The following is a 16,545-nucleotide window of genomic DNA, read 5'->3' as shown; positions in this document are numbered from 1 at the left end:
ATCGAGGCAATGGTAAGAATCTCTAGATTAACTATCAAATGTTAGCTAACTGTAGTAATAATAAATTGGCAAAAATTATTTAAAATTGACAATTCTGTGCATTGTCTTGTGCAAGGTTTAAATTGACACGTGCAGGAGCTTGCAGGAATTTGTAGTCTTGCATGATGTCTAATTTGATGCTAATTAGCATTTTCGAATCAGAGAAAATAGATCTGAATATATTGATAAAAGTCACCTTGTCTGAGAGATTTACAGTGGGGCAAAAAAGTATTTAGTCAGCCACCAATTGTGCAAGTTCTCCCACTTAAAAAGATGAGAGGCCTGTAATGTCCATCATAGGTACACTTCAACTATGACAGACAAAAAATGTGGGAAAAAAATCCAGAAAATCACATTGTAGGATTTTTAATTAATTTATTTGCCAATTATGGTGGAAAATAAGTATTTGGTCACCTATAAACAAGCAAGATTTCTGGCTCTCACTGACCTTTAACTTCTTCTTTAAGAGGCTCCTCTGTCCTCCACTCATTACCTGTATTAATGGCACCTGTTTGAACTTGTTATCAGTATAAAAGACACCTGTCCACAACCTCAAACAGTCACACTCCAAACTCCACTATGGCCAAGACCAAATAGCTGTCAAAGGACACCAGAAACAAAATTGTAGACCTGCACCAGGCTGGGAAGACTGAATCTGCAATAGGTAAGCAGCTTGGTTTGAAGAAATCAACTGTGGGAGCAATTATTAGGAAATGGAAGACATACAAGACCACTGATAATCTCCCTCGATCTGGGGCTCCACGCAAGATCTCACCCCGTGGGGTCAAAATGATCACAAAAATCGCAGAACCACACGGGGGGACCTAGTGAATGACCTGCAGAGAGCTGGGACCAAAGTAACAAAGCCTACCATCAGTAACACACTGCGCCGCCAGGGACTCAAATCCTGCAGTGCCAGACGTGCTTAAGCCAGTACATGTCCAGGCCCGTCTGAAGTTTGCTAGAGAGCATTTGGATGATCCAGAAGAAGATTGAGAGAATGTCATATGGTCAGATGAAACCAAAATATAACTTTTTGGTAAAAACTCAACTTGCCGTGTTTGGAGTACAAAGAATGCTGAGTTGCATCCAAAGAACACCATACCTACTGTGAAGCATGGGGGTGGAAACATCATGCTTTGGGGCTGTTTTTCTGCAAAGGGACCAGGACGACTGATCCGTGTAAAGGAAAGAATGAATGGGGCCATGTATCGTGAGATTTTGAGTGAAAACCGCCTTCCATCAGCAAGGGCATTAAAGATGAAACGTGGCTGGGACAATGATCCCAAACACATCACCGGGCAACGAATGAGTGGCTTCGTAAGAAGCATTTCAAAGTCCTGGAGTGGCGTAGCCAGTCTCCAGATCTCAACCCCATAGACATTTTTTGGAGGGAGTTGAAAGTCCGTGTTGCCCAGCAACAGCCCCAAAACATCACTGCTCTAGAGGAAATCTGCATGGAGGAATGTGCCAAAATACCAGCAACAGTGTGTGAAAACCTTGTGAAGACTTACAGAAAACATTTGACCTCTGTCATTGCCAACAAAGCGTATATAACAAAGTATTGGGATAACTTTTGTTATTGACCAAATACTTATTTTTCCACCATAATTTGCAAATAAATTCATAAAAAATCCTACAATATGATTTTCTTGATTTTTGTTATCTCATTTTGTCTGTCATAGTTGAAGTGTACCTGTGATGAAAATTACAGGCCTCTCATCTTTTTAAGTGGGAGAACTTGCACAATTGGTGGCTGACTAAATACTTTTTTGCCCCACTGTACATGGTTATCAAAATATCACGCAAGGGTAAGCCTACACAAAACATAGCCCTTATTTTAAGTGTTTCTAAAATTCCCTTTGGGGAAAAAGTATTGGAACCATTCCCTGTTTGACCACTATGTTTTATAGGTATTACGACACCTCCACTGTGTGGCTCTATATCAGGCAGTCAGAAGGCCCTAAAAATTGTCAAAGACGTTAGCCACCCTAGTCATAAGACAAGACCCTGAACAGCTCATACTCCCAAGTTCAATAGTTAGTCCGGGTAGCTATTGGTTATCTGCAATTACCCTTTTTTGCACTAACTATTTTGACTCATCACATATGCTGCTGCAACTATTTATCGATCCTGTTGCCTAGTCACTTTATTCCTACCTATACGTACATACACATCCGTTCAAAAGTTTGGGGTCACTTAGAAATGTCCTTGTTTTTTAAAGAAAAGACCAATTTGTCCATTAAAATAGATCAGAAACACAGTGTAGACATTATTAAATGCTGTAAATGACTATTGTAGCTGGAAACGGCAGATTTTCTATGGAATATCTACATAGGCCCATTATCAGCAACCATCACTCCTCTGTTCCAATGGCACGTTGTGTTAGCTAATCCAAGTTTATAATTTTTGAATTTGCACAACTGAGCAAGAGGACAAGTGCATTAGAGTGTCTAGTTTGAGAAACAGATGCCTCACAAGTCCTCAACTGGCAGCTTCATTAAATAGTACCCTGCAAAACAGCCGTCTCAATGTCAACAGTGAAGAGGCGACTCCGGGATGCTGGCCTTCTAGGCAGTTGCAAAGAAAAAAACATCTCAGACTGGCCAATAAAAAGAAAAGATTAAGATGGGCAAAAGAACACAGACACTGGATAGAGTAACTCTGCCTAGAAGGCCATCATCCCGGAGTCACCTCTTCACTGTTGATGTTGAGACTTGTGTTTTGCGGGTACTATTTACTGAAGCTGCCAGTTGAGGACTTGTGAGGTGTCTGTTTCTCAAACTAGACACTAATGTACTTGTCCTCTTGCTCAGTTGTGCACCGGGGCCTCGCACTCCTCTTTCTATTCTGGTTAGGGCCAGTTTGCACTGTTCTGTGAAGGGAGTAGTACACAGCGTTGTTCGAGATCTTCAGTTTCTTGCAATTTCTTGCATGGAATAGCCTTCATTTCTCAGAACAAGAATAGACTGACGAGTTTCAGAAGAAAGTTATTTGTTTCTGGCCATTTTGAGCTAACACAACATACCATTGGAACACAGGAGTGATGGTTGCTGATAATGGGCTTCAGTACGCCTATGTAGATATTCCATAAAAATACATTTAAAAAAAATCTGTTTCCAGCTACAATAGTCATTTACAACATTAACAATGTCTACAATGTATTTCTGATCAATTTTATGTTATTTACTGATTAAAAAAAGTGTTTTCTTTCAACAAAAAAAAAGGACATTTCTAAGTGACCCCAAACTTCTGAACAGTAGTGTATCTACCTCAATTACCTCGTACCCCTGCACATTGACTCAGTACTGGTACCCCGTATACATAGCCAAGTTATCGTTACTCATTGTGTATTTATTCCTTGTGTTATTATTTCTCTGTGTTGTTGGGAAGGGCCCATAAGTAAGCAGTTAGTCAACACTTGTTGTTTACGAAGCATTTGACAATATGATTTTAACTGATTTCCACACAATTTTCAAATGTTGCAACCAATCTTGTTATAATGACAAAATGAAATATTTTCACACAAAAATATTGTTTTCAGTGTGATTTAACACGGTTTAACACTATTAATCATAGGAATTAGTGGTTTGCTCAGTCCCCTCCTGTACTCCCTGTTCACTCATGACTGCACAGCCAGGCATGACTCCAACACCATCATTAAGTTTGCTGATGACACAACAGTGGTAGGCCTGATCACCGACAACGATGAGACAGCCTATAGGGAGGAGGTCAGAGACCTGACCATGTGGTGCAAGGACAACAACCTCTCCCTCAATGTGATCAAGACAAAGGAGATGATTGTGGACTACAGTAAAAGGAGGACCGAGCACGCCCCCATTCTAGTCGACGGGGCTGTAGTGGAGCAGGTTGAGAGCTTCAAGCTCCTTGGCTTCCACATCACCAACAAACTAACACACTAAGCACACCAAAACAGTCGTGAAGAGGGCACGACAAATCCTATTCCCCCTCAGGAGACTGAAAAGATTTGGCATGGGTCTTCAGATCCTCAAAAGGTTCTACAGCTGCACCATTAAGAGCATCCTGACGGGTTGCATCACTGCTTGGTATGGAAATTGGTCAGCCTCCGACTGCAAGGCACTACAGAGGGTAGTGCGTATTTTTTAAAATTTTATTTTACCTTTATTTAACTAGGCAAATCAGTTAAGAACAAATTCTTATTTTCAATGACGGCCTAGGAACAGTGAGTTAACTGCCTGTTCAGGGGCAGAACGACAGATGTACCTTGTCAGCTCGGGGGTTTGAACTTGCAACCTTCCAGTTACTATTCCAACGCTCTAACCACTAGGCTAGCCTGCCGCCCCACTAGGCTAGCCTGCCGTATGGCCCAGTACATCACCGGGGCCAAGCTTCCTGCCATCCAGGACCCCTGTACCAGGCATCAAAGACTCCAGCCATCCTAGTCAGACTGTTCTCTCTGCTACCACACAGCAAGCGGTACCAGAGCGCCAAGTCTAGGTCCAAGAGGCTTCTACCCCCAAGCCATAAGACTCCTGAACATCTAATCAAACGGCTACCCAGACTATTTGCATTGCCCCCCTACTCTCTATTATTATCTATGCAGTCACTTAAATAACTCTACCTACATGTACATATTACCCCAACACCGGTACCCCCTGTATATAGCCCCACTATTGTTATTTTACTAGTGCTCTTTAATTATTTGTTATTATTATTATCATCATCATCTCTTTATTTTTGTTTAGTAAAACTGCATTGTTGGTTAAGAGCTTGTAAGTAAGCATTCCACTGTAAGGTCTAACCCGGTTGTATTCGGCGCATGTGATAAATACAATTTGATTTGGGAAACACACACACTGCAGTTAGACATCTGAATCACCTTCCTTCTCCCAGCTGTCTCAAATAGTAAAGGCTCTGCATACTAGGTTCGGTTCGCGCCTTGCAGAACTCGGCTGTGCTAAGTGAAGGTTTGTGCCGTGTATACTCCCTTAAAATATTAAGACCTTCGCTTGAAAAATTTGAAAAAAACTGCAATTAGTGCCGTTTGTCCATCATGAGACGCCTTAGCCAGTATAGGCTTAATTAATCAAAAATAACTAAAGAAATCGGTCTTTCATCTTGACGTTTTTGCAGAGCTCTTAGTTGCGCAATTTTACATCTAGCTAAGATGTTTGGTGCAGTACTTCTCAAGTGAAAAAACGTACATGAAAACGAGTTCTCTCACTCAATGACAAACAATTCATTGAATTAATCCCCAATGTTGACCAATCTCTGACAAAGGGGCCTAGATTTCTCTGACCGAACTTCTGCTGCGTTCAAAACAATTGGGAGCTCGGAAAACTCCGACTTCCGAGCATTCAAAACAACTGGGTACTCGGAAAAAAACGAGCTTCGACTGGGGAAATCGTTTTGTACGGTCAACTAACTCGGAATTCCAAGTCAGGAAATAAGGCATCTTTCTAGAGCTCCGACCTAAAAATCACTGACGTCATAATGTTACCTACTTTGTCCTGTGCACGAACAGCCGAAAAAACCCTTACCGATACTAAAATGTCGTCATAATATATGCAATAACTGTTTCGGGGGGGAAGCATGCGGACGCCTTAACTGCTATTTCATTGGCTGTCTGGTAAGATGGACGTTTCCTAAGCCTTTGTACAGCCTCATTCTGTTTACCCCTCCTCTTTGCCCACACACAACACGGCTATAATTCCTGACCAAATATTAATTTGAAGTAATCAAATGCCGGCTTTTACTCAAACGCACAGATGGTTTAAAAATAACTATCATCCATCAACTGAACAAAAACATTTGAAAGCCGACAAAATATTGATATACAAATGTATTCTCGCAATCAAAAGTTACACGATTGATTGGAAAGCCGGTTATGAACTTATTATAATAACACTCACCCAGTCTTGGAAGTTTCGTTTGTATTGTTTGCCGTCCCAACTCCATCGTTTCGGGATCAACTAAACGGAAGACACGCGGTTAGATAAATGCATCAAAACTCAATAAATACAATAATATAGTTGCCGTATTGTTCATGCCTCTATCAATAACAAAGCACACCATACCAATAAAAGCAGAAAGCGCCCCAATATCGCGGAAACGAGACCTGAGAACAAGCTAATATAGACGAGAGCGGGCGCAGCTTACCTCATACTCTTCCAGTTCCTCAACCAGGATCTATGGAGAGAGTTGCTAGTCTTTAGCACACATTGAGATATTTAGATAGATAGCAATTGTAGTTAAAGTTATTGATATAACTTGTCATTCCTACCTGTGCCGATTTTTTACACGGTCCCGACTGGAGAAATCTGGCAATGAGGTAATACAATTCTGAAAATAGAGAGGCGCATTATTAAACCATTCAATAGCTTGCTAAGCTAGCCAGCTATGCTAACTACTAGATAGCTAGGCTAACTGACTCAAGACCTAAACTGTGTTTGCGTTAATATTTTAAAGAGAGAAATAGCTAGACATGTAACACTCACCAGCTTCGATTTGTGAACACTGTTCTTCTGCCATCACTTGATAAGAACATCGACATTTGATTCACTAATGTTTAGGTGTATTTGGAAAATAGCCACTTGAATTGCTTCCCAGCGTTTGGCCTTTTCCTTTCTCAAGCTATCTCCACAGCTTTGTTAGCGCCCTCCCGCGACCAATGACAGAACATTTGCAATTCCAGCACGAGCCACCTGGTGGCCATACCACCTGGTTTTGGTGAGGAGTTCATAACATATAGTAAGTACTAGGCCCGGTTTCCCAAAAGCATCTGAAGACTTAGTTTATCGTTATGGTTCTAAAGACTAATTTATCCTTAAAATGCATTTGGGAAATCGAGCCCAGGACAGAGACCTTTTATTGAGGACATATTTGTAGATAAAATTGTTTTTATCAACCTCAATTAATTTGTCTGAGAGTAGAGCATATTCTGGGGTATTGAGATTGTCATTTCAAATAAATAAACAAGTAAGGCCTATTATATTCTGATTTAATGGATGTTGATCTAATGTCTTGCCTTCACTTTTAGACTATGTACTTCCAAATATTAAATTAAGTTGCAACTACAACTATAGGGTTATTTTCAGACAAGCACAAAACTTACCATATGGCAAAAATAACAGCATATTATTTATTATATGTAACAGTATAGACTTTACATCCGTCCCCTCGCCCTGACCTGGGCGCGAACCAGGGACGCTCTGCACACATCAGTCACCCTCGAAGCATCGTTACCCATCGCTCCACAAAAGCTACGGCTAATGGGTACTGCCAAACACTACTTAGCCCTAGTTAGAGCAAGGTTACCAATTTGCATGTCAAACAATTATAATGTTAAGAGCTGAAAAATTGCATGCTTTTGCAAGACATGCAAAATCATGTCTTTGTGGTGATTTGTAGGCTCTATACAAGTAAGCTGGCATGATACATTATATATAAAAAAGAATGTGGACACCCCTTAAAATGTGTGGCTTCGGCTATTTCAGCCACACCCGTTGCTGAAAGGTGTATAGAATCGAGCACACAGCCATGCAATCTCCATAGACAAACATTGGCAGTAGAATGGCCTTACTGACGAGCTCAGTGACTTTCAACGTGGCACCGTCACAGGATGCCACCTTTCCAACAAGTCAGTTCGTCAAATGTCTGCCCTACCAGAGCTGCCCCGGTCAACTGTAAGTGCTGTTATTGTGAAGTGGAAACGTCTAGGAGCAACAACGGCTCAGCCGCGAGGTGGTAGGCCACACAAGCTCACAGAACGGAACCACGGAGTGCTGAAGCGCGTAAAAAATGGTGTGTCCTGGGTTGCAACTCCGAGTTCCAAACTGCCTCTGGAAGCAACGTCAGCACAATAACTGTTTGTCTGGAGCCTCATGAAATGGATTTCCATGGCAGAGCAGTCGCAGACAAGCCTAAGATCACCATGCACTTTGCCAAGGGTCGGCTGGAGTGGTGTAAAGCTTGCTGTCATTGGACTCTGGAAACGCATTCTCTGGAGTGATGAATCACGCTTCACCATCTGGCAGTCCGACAGGCGAATCTGGGTTAGGCGGATGCCAGGAGAACGCTACTTTTCCCAATGCATAGTGCCAACTGTAAAGTTGGGTGGATAAGGAATAATGGTCTGGGGCTGTTTTTCATGGTTCGGGCTAGGCCCCTTAGTTCCAGTGAAGGGAAATTTTAACGCTACAGCATACAATGACATTCTAGATGATTCTGTGCTTCAAACTTTGTGGCAACAGTTTGAGGGCCCGTTCCTGTTTTAGCATGGCAATGCTCCTGTGCACAAAGCGAGGTCGATACAGAAATGTTTTTTCAAGATCAGTGTGGTAGAACTTGACTGGCCTGCACAGAGCCCTGACCTCAACCCCATCGAACACCTTTGGAATGCTGACTGCGAGCCAGGACTAATCGCCCAACATCAGTGGCCAACCTCACTAATGTTCTTGTGGTTGAATGGAAACAAGTCTCCCCAGCAATGTTCTAACATCTAGTGGAAAGCCTTCCCAGAAGAGTGGAGGCTGTTAGAGCAGCAAAGGTGGGACCAAGTCAAAATTAATGCCCATGATTTTGGAATGAGATGTTTGACGAGCAGGTGTCCACATACTTTTGGTTATGTATTGTACCTAGGGTCCATTTACTCTCATTTTGAGTTTTGGTCAGCAAATAGTGACTAAGACATTTAGACAAATCCAGAAAGTATGTTGCAAAATGCTACCTCTGACCAAAAGTTTTCCATCAGTCATTAATTTAAGATTATTGTTTGTTTATATATGATATGGTAATGATACAGTAATAATGACACGTAAAGTAATGAGACAGAGTGCAACCTCATGAGGAAAATTCCAATTACTATTTTATTAAATTCCAATTAGACATCCAGAACTTCAGTGGGAACACAACAGATAGCGGCATATTTCAATAAAAAATCCCAACATTTGTTTCAAAAAGCATTAGCGACTTCCAACAAGTCTCTTCTGCCGTTAAAATAATTTGTCATCAAAATAATTCAGAGCAAGATTATTTCAAAAGCAGTTATGCCCACATCATTATTAAGCCTGGAATGTTTTCAATATTTTTTCAATATTTAAATTCCTCTTACAGACATTCACGTTGAAAATAAGTAAACCCCCACATAAAGAAAAAACACTGCACATATCAAGGGTAAAAATACAACCACCAACAAAAGTGAAATGTTGTGAGTTGGCAAACCTACAATGTGATACTATACCACCTGCAATTAGTCTGCCAGCCAGCATTATTTTTTGAGCTCCCAACAAGGTACCAACACTAATAAAAAAACGAAACCGTAATTATGTTTGCTTAAAAACACTTGATATGACCACTGCACAACAGAACAATCTTCCATATTTAGCTTTGTTTTGTGCTAAAAACCTGTACCAATAATTACAAAATTGTTGATAAAAATATTCCTCTGTTAATAAGGTAATGGAGGTTTTAGGGAAAACACATGAGACTTGGGGGGCCATACAAGGGAGAGAATTGGACGAACAGGATAGGTGCTACTCAGTCTTCTCTTCTGGAGTCTCTACCTGTAAGATGACAAAAGTAAGACCTTGAGAGCCATTCACTCTGAATCCTGAATGATTCATGTTTTTAGATGGATTTGCCTCTAGAAATAGTAAGATACAACTAACTAAAAACAACATTCTCGAGATAATACTTCCAATTAAAAATGATAGTCTTATATTAACAATCAGTGATATGGCATGACATACTTCGTCTGTCTTGGTCTCGCCATTTTCAGACTGGGTCTCCTCTTTAGGCTCCTCGACTGCTGCTGCCTTCACCTTCTTCTTGTCTTCCTTCTTCTTGTCATTTACTTCTTTTTCTTTCTGTGGGGACAATTTACATGCCTATCTGTCAAATCTTCTCTGCCTGGAACCTCAGAATGATGTAATTGTCTAGACACTTAATATGGGTGTGAATGTGCTGAAAAGACAACATGACATGCTAAACACCTGACATGCATAATTATATTGAATGAGTAGATGTTGAAGACAGGTAAGTATTACTTTAGCAGGCTTTTTTGGTTTTGGTGCTGGTTTGGGAGGGGCTGGTTTCTGAAAAATACAGAAGGAAGAGTATATTGATACAATAGATTCTCAAAGCAATGCATTGCATACCATGAAACAGAACAAAAAATATATAAGTTATCAAATGGCTTCCCAGACTATTTGCATTGCCCCCCCTTCTACGCTACTGCTACTCTGTTATTATCTATGCATAGTCACTTTAATAACTCTACCTACATGTACATATTACCTAAATTACCTTGACACTGGTGCCCTCGTACATTGACTCTGTGCTGGTATCCCCCGTATATAGCCCCACTATTGTTATTTTACTGCTGCTCTTTAATTATTTGTTATTTTACCTCTTACTTTTTTGGGGTATTTTCTTAAAACTACATTGTTGGTTAAGGGCTTGTATGTAAGCCTCTCACTGTAAGGTCTACCTACACCTGTTGTATTCGGCGCATGTGACAAATATGATTTGATTTGATAGTTGAAAAGAAGAAAATATATTTTTAGTTAAAGGTTAAATAGTTGTAGTGCTGATGCCTATATACATATTACATTTCCAAAAGGTAGCTTTAAAGAAACAAAATGTACTCACCGATGACAACCGTGCAGATCTCCTTGAAGGCTAATGTAAGAAAAGAGAATAATATTACTCAATCAAAGGTGTGTGAAAACATTTAAAAAGGAATTGAATGAGGATGTTTGCTTCATCTTCATAATGCAGACAATTGAATATTTCACTATTTCAAGAATGCATTATACTTTTCAACAAATTTAATATTTTCAGGTTTTTACGAGCAAATAATGTGATAAAATCAATCACCAGTAATCACTAGTGATGATTTCAATAATGGTGAAGATTGCAACCTGTAGCCTATTCTACAAGGGTGATATTCATGTGTGAGTCTTTGTGTGTGTGTATCACTTACCTCCTCCTTGACATCTCCATCGGCTCCCTGCAAAATGTATGAAAAAATACATTACTCAAAATGATTGGAAACAATAGCATGCGTATCTAAAACATAATATATATTGCTGAATATTTAAATATTGTCTAAAATGTGTAACTGCAAGTTCACAGAAACTTAGCCGCTTGCAAACATTGGCAATAGCCTACACTTTGCCTATACAGCCAGCCTCTACTCATTCCAGATTTGCGCTTCATGTTCTATGCGTTGAGTAGAAGAAGCAGTGGACCTGGTTATTTTTTTTCATTGGGACATTAGTCCTCATCTGTTTTCACCAAATGTATTTTAGGGGGAGGGGCAGAATCAACTGTGTTCCGCCCCCTGGCGATAAGAAGGCGCAATAGCACCCATTTAACGCGAACAAAGAAAACATTAAAATGATCATTTTTGAGACGGTCTTAGAATTAAATTATATTGAGGAAGAAAAGAAGAGTTTTTACTTTATTTTTCTGTACCATTTACATGCAGATTTACACCGTCTAACTATCAAAAGGCATCCGTTTTGTTGGGCTGTGTTCGCGATGTGGGTAGGAACTGCAAAGCATGGCTGCTTGTGGTTTCAATAGCATGGAGATCCAGCTTGACTTCAGACCAGACAGAAGATTGTGTGCGCCTCTCAAGAAATCCCTCGAAACATTCTAAATTCGGCGAAATAAGACGCTCTTTGCAAACCAAAAAAATCTAATAATTATATCAAATGATTTTTTTGCAAGTGTGAACATAAATACATACGTCAGATTTGTATTTAATCTCCGTTGTCTCGAAGGCTTCATAATATCAAGACTGATTTATACAGGGCAAAAAGTATATCCGCATACTGTAATCTAGGCTCTCTACATACCTTTCTCTTGGGCATGTTGGATTTGTAGGTTTTCTTCTTTAAGAGAAACTAAAGATATAGCTATATTTTGTGATTCAGAGTTCACAGTTTGCAGAGACTGGCGTCTTCTTATTAATACTGTAGTAAAGATACAGCACATTAAACCCAGTGGTTGGATGGGGGTGGGGGTAGGTGCGGCTAAATGTTGACTGATGTTATGCTTGGCCAATCAAAGGATGGCACAAGGTGTCACAAAAGAAACAGATTTTCAATGTAGTTCATTTACGCGCGAAATTCCTAGTGAAAGTGAATGACGTGTTTATCATTTGTAACAGCTAGGCCTATTCACGGACTGGCGCAAGAAAATATAAGAAATCACAGACGTTAATGTTGCAATTCTGCTTGCATTCATGCGCTTAGTGTTGTTCAGCCACCATGAGATGAAATCATTAAAATGTTGGAAGACAAAATAGGCTATTCTTAAAAAGAAAAACAATAATCACCCGGATTTTTGATAGGGCTATATTCTCTTATCAGACAGCTTTAGGCCTACATTGGGTAGCTAGTAGGTTGTAAACCTGTTACTGTATTTTCCTTATGTCAGAGCATATGTCTATTTGCTTTATTTAGTGTATACTTATTAAAAGTCTTACTTTAAATATATGGGATGTGTGTTTATTAAGCTATGTAAATAGGCGTAAGAAATATGAACGTAGTCAAACGCTTTTGGAAATACGTTTCGAAAGCACTGGGATAGTGTTCCCAATTGTTTTTAGATATCTGATTTCCATCGGTTGTTACAGAGAGAGAGAGAGAGAGAGAGAGAGCGAGAGAGAGAACGAGATCATTTGGAGACGTTGGTGCAGTGTGCACCGTTCACTTGGTTTTGGGGAGTGAATCAAACAGCCATGGTGATAAAAGTCTTTATAGCATCATCCTCTGGATCGACAGCGGTAAGAAACCTAGAGTATTGAGTAAGCTTTGTAGCCTATTGACTGTTTATGTTCATTTTCTTGGCGAATTCAAATGACATGTATTTGCATGATTAGGTAGGTGTGGCGGGCTCATACGAGTGTGCTATTGCTCTGTTGTAGCTACGCAGATACTATCATATGAATTCGGCTCTATCGAGTATTGAATTAGCGTCGACATAAACTTGCTTTTGAAAGTTCTGCAAGTTGTGCATGGGATGTCCCAAGCGATAGAGTAGAAGCTGGACAGCTGCACAAATACACTAGATTCTATAGGCTTCTCATGCATGACAATGCATATTGTAATGGCCCTAAAACAAGGAGGACCTGCCATTTTGGAGATATTGATTTGTTATGACTATTATTGTATTCATTTGCATAGTGTTAATATAGTATTAGCACAATGCTATGATTGTATTGTATCTAAAATGCAGGTACAACACAGTATAATATAAGAGGATACATAGTCACGTATTTGTCTGTAGGAATAGCAGTCACTTACTCCTGCTCAAACCCATCTGTGTTGGAGTATTTTTATGAGTGAGCATGCAGACAAGAATGTTTAGGTGAAGCACTTGGTGAAACATCTCAGATTTTTTCAAGCAACTGTTTTAGTCCAAGTGGTGAGGGTGAGGGGTCAGGCTTAATTAGACTCTCCCAGCAGATGCTGACTCCCTCACCACCACCTTCCTCCATTTTCCTGGCCCACCTCTCCTTCCCTACATACTGTAAAACAACACTCCTACTGTTGCCAGGGGGGTTCTGGGCCAGAATAGCTGGACAGGATCAGTCTTTGGGCATCTGAGCTTCATACCTCACCCAATTACAGTACGTCACCCTCTAAAGAATCAGTCAAAAAGCACAATGGCTACAGAACGACTGCCTCAGCCAACCTCTGAATTATCTGGTCTGAAAGACGGATATTATTGCTTACTGTGAATTTGCAAGTCACAACAATGACCATACAGAAATTGTTATGTATACCTAATTGTAAAGCCAGGTCTCTTTGTGTACAAGAGTTGACAGCATGTTTCATCTATATAATTTGATGTCATATTCCAAAGTATTCTTCCTCTAATTCTTAACTAAAGTCATGCAGCGCAGTTTAGACAGAACATAAGTGGTAGCATGGGAACACTGGGCTCTCATTCTGCTGCCATATTTGGTCTGTGCCTGACTTCTTAGCTGATCCTGGTTGTGGAGAGGCCTTATTGGGTCTGTCTTAGTCCTCAGGCTCTTATGTAGAATGCAGCCCGGCAGCAGAGGCTCTGCTAAGTGAATAGAGGCTTTTCTCCCTATACGCCACCCAAACCGTATTATTATTGTATCATTATTACAACAACTCATAGTTAATCTATATCCCCTCTCTGCCTGTAGATTAAGAAGCAGCAGCAAGACATCATGGGTTTCCTTACTGTCAACAAGATTGACTTTGAGGAGTGTGACATCGTCACTAGTGAAGACAACAGGAAGTGGATGAGGGAGAACGTACCTGAAGACTTCAGACCAATGACGGGTGTCCCCCTGCCTCCACAGATATTTAATGAAGAACAATACTGTGGGGTGAGTGTTGTACTGTACTGACCCCATCACTGTGTAGTGAAGCTTATTGCCTGGAACTGATGATGAGAGGTCAAAGGACAGTAGGCTTGCAACTGCATAGTGAGTGCCTGGTTAATATTTATTCTGTTCTAATTGAAAGTACACATTCTCAACATACTCCGTGAGAATATTACAGCCCGGTACCTTCTGTAACAATTTGTGTGATAACCTAATGAAACGTACTTAGTGAGACCGCTTCCCTTGTATTGTCATTACAGAACTATGAGGCCTTCTTTGATGCCCGTGAGGAGCACGCAGTGTATGCCTTTTTGGGCTTAACAGCCCCTCTAGGCTCCAAGGTAAAGACAATGGTCTTATGGACATACTCAGTCTGTCAAAACCACAGGTGACCAGTCCGTTTACTTTTAATTGATTTCTTGTTGTTTTGAAGTGAACCTTACAGTGCTGATTGTAGCTTACAAAATAAAAGATGGTCCAAAATTGCCCTCTGGCCCTAGCTGTATACAGCCATTATAAAATGACTGGAATGCTATTTTTGGCCAATGGGTATGTGTGGCCTAATTAACTGTTCTATCGGGTTGAGGGAAGAGCGTCACGTAAGAGTGATGACATCTGACGTAAGACAATGATATTCAACCACACAGTTAGACTGCAACACAATCAGTGTATAAGTTACATTTGTCCCAAAAATAAGCTCAAAAGCATGTGACTAACACTCATGATATATTATGAAATGTAAATTCATGTTCTGGAGGAAGGTTTTTGTGGCATGTTATTATGCAATTCATCCCCATGTGTTGAACACGTGTTTAGTATCTGGTTCAACTGGCTTTAGCTGTATATTTAGATTTCTACCTGTTGTACTTCTCTCTGAGGTCTCAGAATGTATCTGAAATGGCCATTATGCAATGACTGAGTTTTAAAGCGGCAATCAGCAGTTGCAACATTAACAAATTGTTCTCCCCTCCGCTGATTCGGTAGAAAGCAGAGGGATGGAGCTAGAAAAATATAACCACCCTCAATTTCATAGACAGTGGTATGGATGCAATGACTGACAATCCATGATATAAAAATGATAGTTTTAACCATGTTTTGAGGCTATATAGTGTTTACTTTCTTTACAAACATTGGAGTAAAACAAGCTTATATTTTGGGATCCGATGGGGTACAACAATTGATCTAAGCTCATTTATACATTATAATCTTCAAAAATCAACAGGTACATATAATTAATTTATAAGTCCAAAAATGGATGTAGCAAATGCAGATTGCCCCTTTAATGATTGTTTTGCTTTTTGTCCAGGAAAATATAAATACCTCACAAAAGAGGCATGCAATACAAATTGATTCGTAATAACAAAGTAGTTATTGATTCACAATAACATTGTTGATCCTACAGGGACAGAGTAGTTGTGAGTAGTTCATTGTAATATCTCCATGTTACTTCCAATTCCCAGGCAGTGTTTCCTCTTACCATGTATTTCACAGCTCTGTTGCACAGTATAGAGGCAATGAATGCTGACCTGCTTTTAAGCAGCAGGTGGAGACTGTTCTGTTGACTACTGTACTATATCATTACAACACTTACACACAATTGTGTTTTTAAAATTACATGAACCTTTTGGTGGAAGCATAATTACAGTTGGTCTCAACCCTGGTTTTGTATCATTTTCTTAGCACTGTTTTCATACCACCCACAGGAAGCAGAGGCCTTGGCCAGACAGGAGCAACAGTAGCCATATGGTTTTGGTTAGTGGACCACAGTGCCCTCTCCTGGCGTCTTCCAGTCAGCTCTACAGCAGCCTGCCAGTGCTCGTCTGGAACACGTCTTCTCAGACCAATCATAGAGCTTTATTTTGTTGTAAAATGTAACCAGTCTGGTATCAAATTGACCAACGGAGCATGGCCAAATGTTGTGTTGTATGACAATTTATTTAATGTGATAACCTTGTAATGTTTCAATAGTTCAAGCCAATGCTGGGCAGTATCCAGTGTTCAATATGATTTTGAAATCAAGGCAGAATGAGTTCCCAAATACTAGGCATTTAGTAGATCATATAGACATGCTTTACACATTTGAGAATATTTAATTCAATATAATTCAAGATATTTTTCAACTTTGATAATAAAATAGTGTTACTTCACTA

General features: G+C 40.1%; 3 protein-coding genes across 6 annotated transcripts in view; 1 reads left to right on the top strand and 2 right to left on the bottom strand.

The window, feature by feature from the left end:
- LOC110537311 (bromodomain and WD repeat-containing protein 3) overlaps positions 1-6,744 on the bottom strand; it is a 25,689-nt gene extending 18,945 nt beyond the window's left edge. For both annotated transcript variants that reach the window (XM_036937299.1, XM_036937300.1), the window contains exons 1-4: positions 6,519-6,744; positions 6,305-6,363; positions 6,181-6,210; positions 5,934-5,993 (exon numbers count right to left, since the gene is read on the bottom strand). In XM_036937299.1, the coding sequence (XP_036793194.1) occupies positions 5,934-5,993; positions 6,181-6,210; positions 6,305-6,363; positions 6,519-6,552 (183 nt within the window). In that variant the 5' untranslated portion in view covers positions 6,553-6,744. The remainder of the gene's footprint in view (positions 1-5,933; positions 5,994-6,180; positions 6,211-6,304; positions 6,364-6,518) is intronic.
- On the top strand, positions 6,201-16,545 carry LOC110537309 (SH3 domain-binding glutamic acid-rich-like protein). Of its 3 annotated transcripts, none has more exons than XM_021623247.2 (4): positions 6,201-6,352; positions 14,213-14,398; positions 14,656-14,736; positions 16,099-16,545. In XM_021623247.2, exons 2-4 carry the CDS (start codon positions 14,237-14,239, stop codon positions 16,132-16,134), a joined length of 279 nt encoding a protein of 92 aa, XP_021478922.1. In that variant the 5' UTR covers positions 6,201-6,352; positions 14,213-14,236; the 3' UTR covers positions 16,135-16,545. The 3 variants fall into 3 exon arrangements, with proteins under 3 accessions (XP_021478922.1, XP_021478921.1, XP_021478919.1); XM_021623246.2 differs by lacking the exon at positions 6,201-6,352 and adding an exon at positions 12,668-12,817; XM_021623244.2 differs by lacking the exon at positions 6,201-6,352 and adding an exon at positions 12,668-12,817 and having other exon boundaries at positions 14,656-14,783.
- hmgn7 (high mobility group nucleosomal binding domain 7) lies at positions 8,863-12,077 on the bottom strand. The gene is made up of 6 exons (XM_021623248.2): positions 11,886-12,077; positions 11,006-11,032; positions 10,672-10,701; positions 10,068-10,115; positions 9,771-9,887; positions 8,863-9,584 (listed from the first exon to the last, which is right to left on the bottom strand). Exons 1-6 carry the CDS (start codon positions 11,898-11,900, stop codon positions 9,555-9,557), a joined length of 267 nt encoding a protein of 88 aa, XP_021478923.1. The 5' UTR covers positions 11,901-12,077; the 3' UTR covers positions 8,863-9,554.

Source organism: Oncorhynchus mykiss, chromosome 12, assembly GCF_013265735.2.
Source record: "Oncorhynchus mykiss isolate Arlee chromosome 12, USDA_OmykA_1.1, whole genome shotgun sequence".
In the NCBI taxonomy this organism is placed as follows: domain Eukaryota; kingdom Metazoa; phylum Chordata; class Actinopteri; order Salmoniformes; family Salmonidae; genus Oncorhynchus; species Oncorhynchus mykiss.
This window is presented reverse-complemented; position numbering and strand designations above follow the sequence as displayed.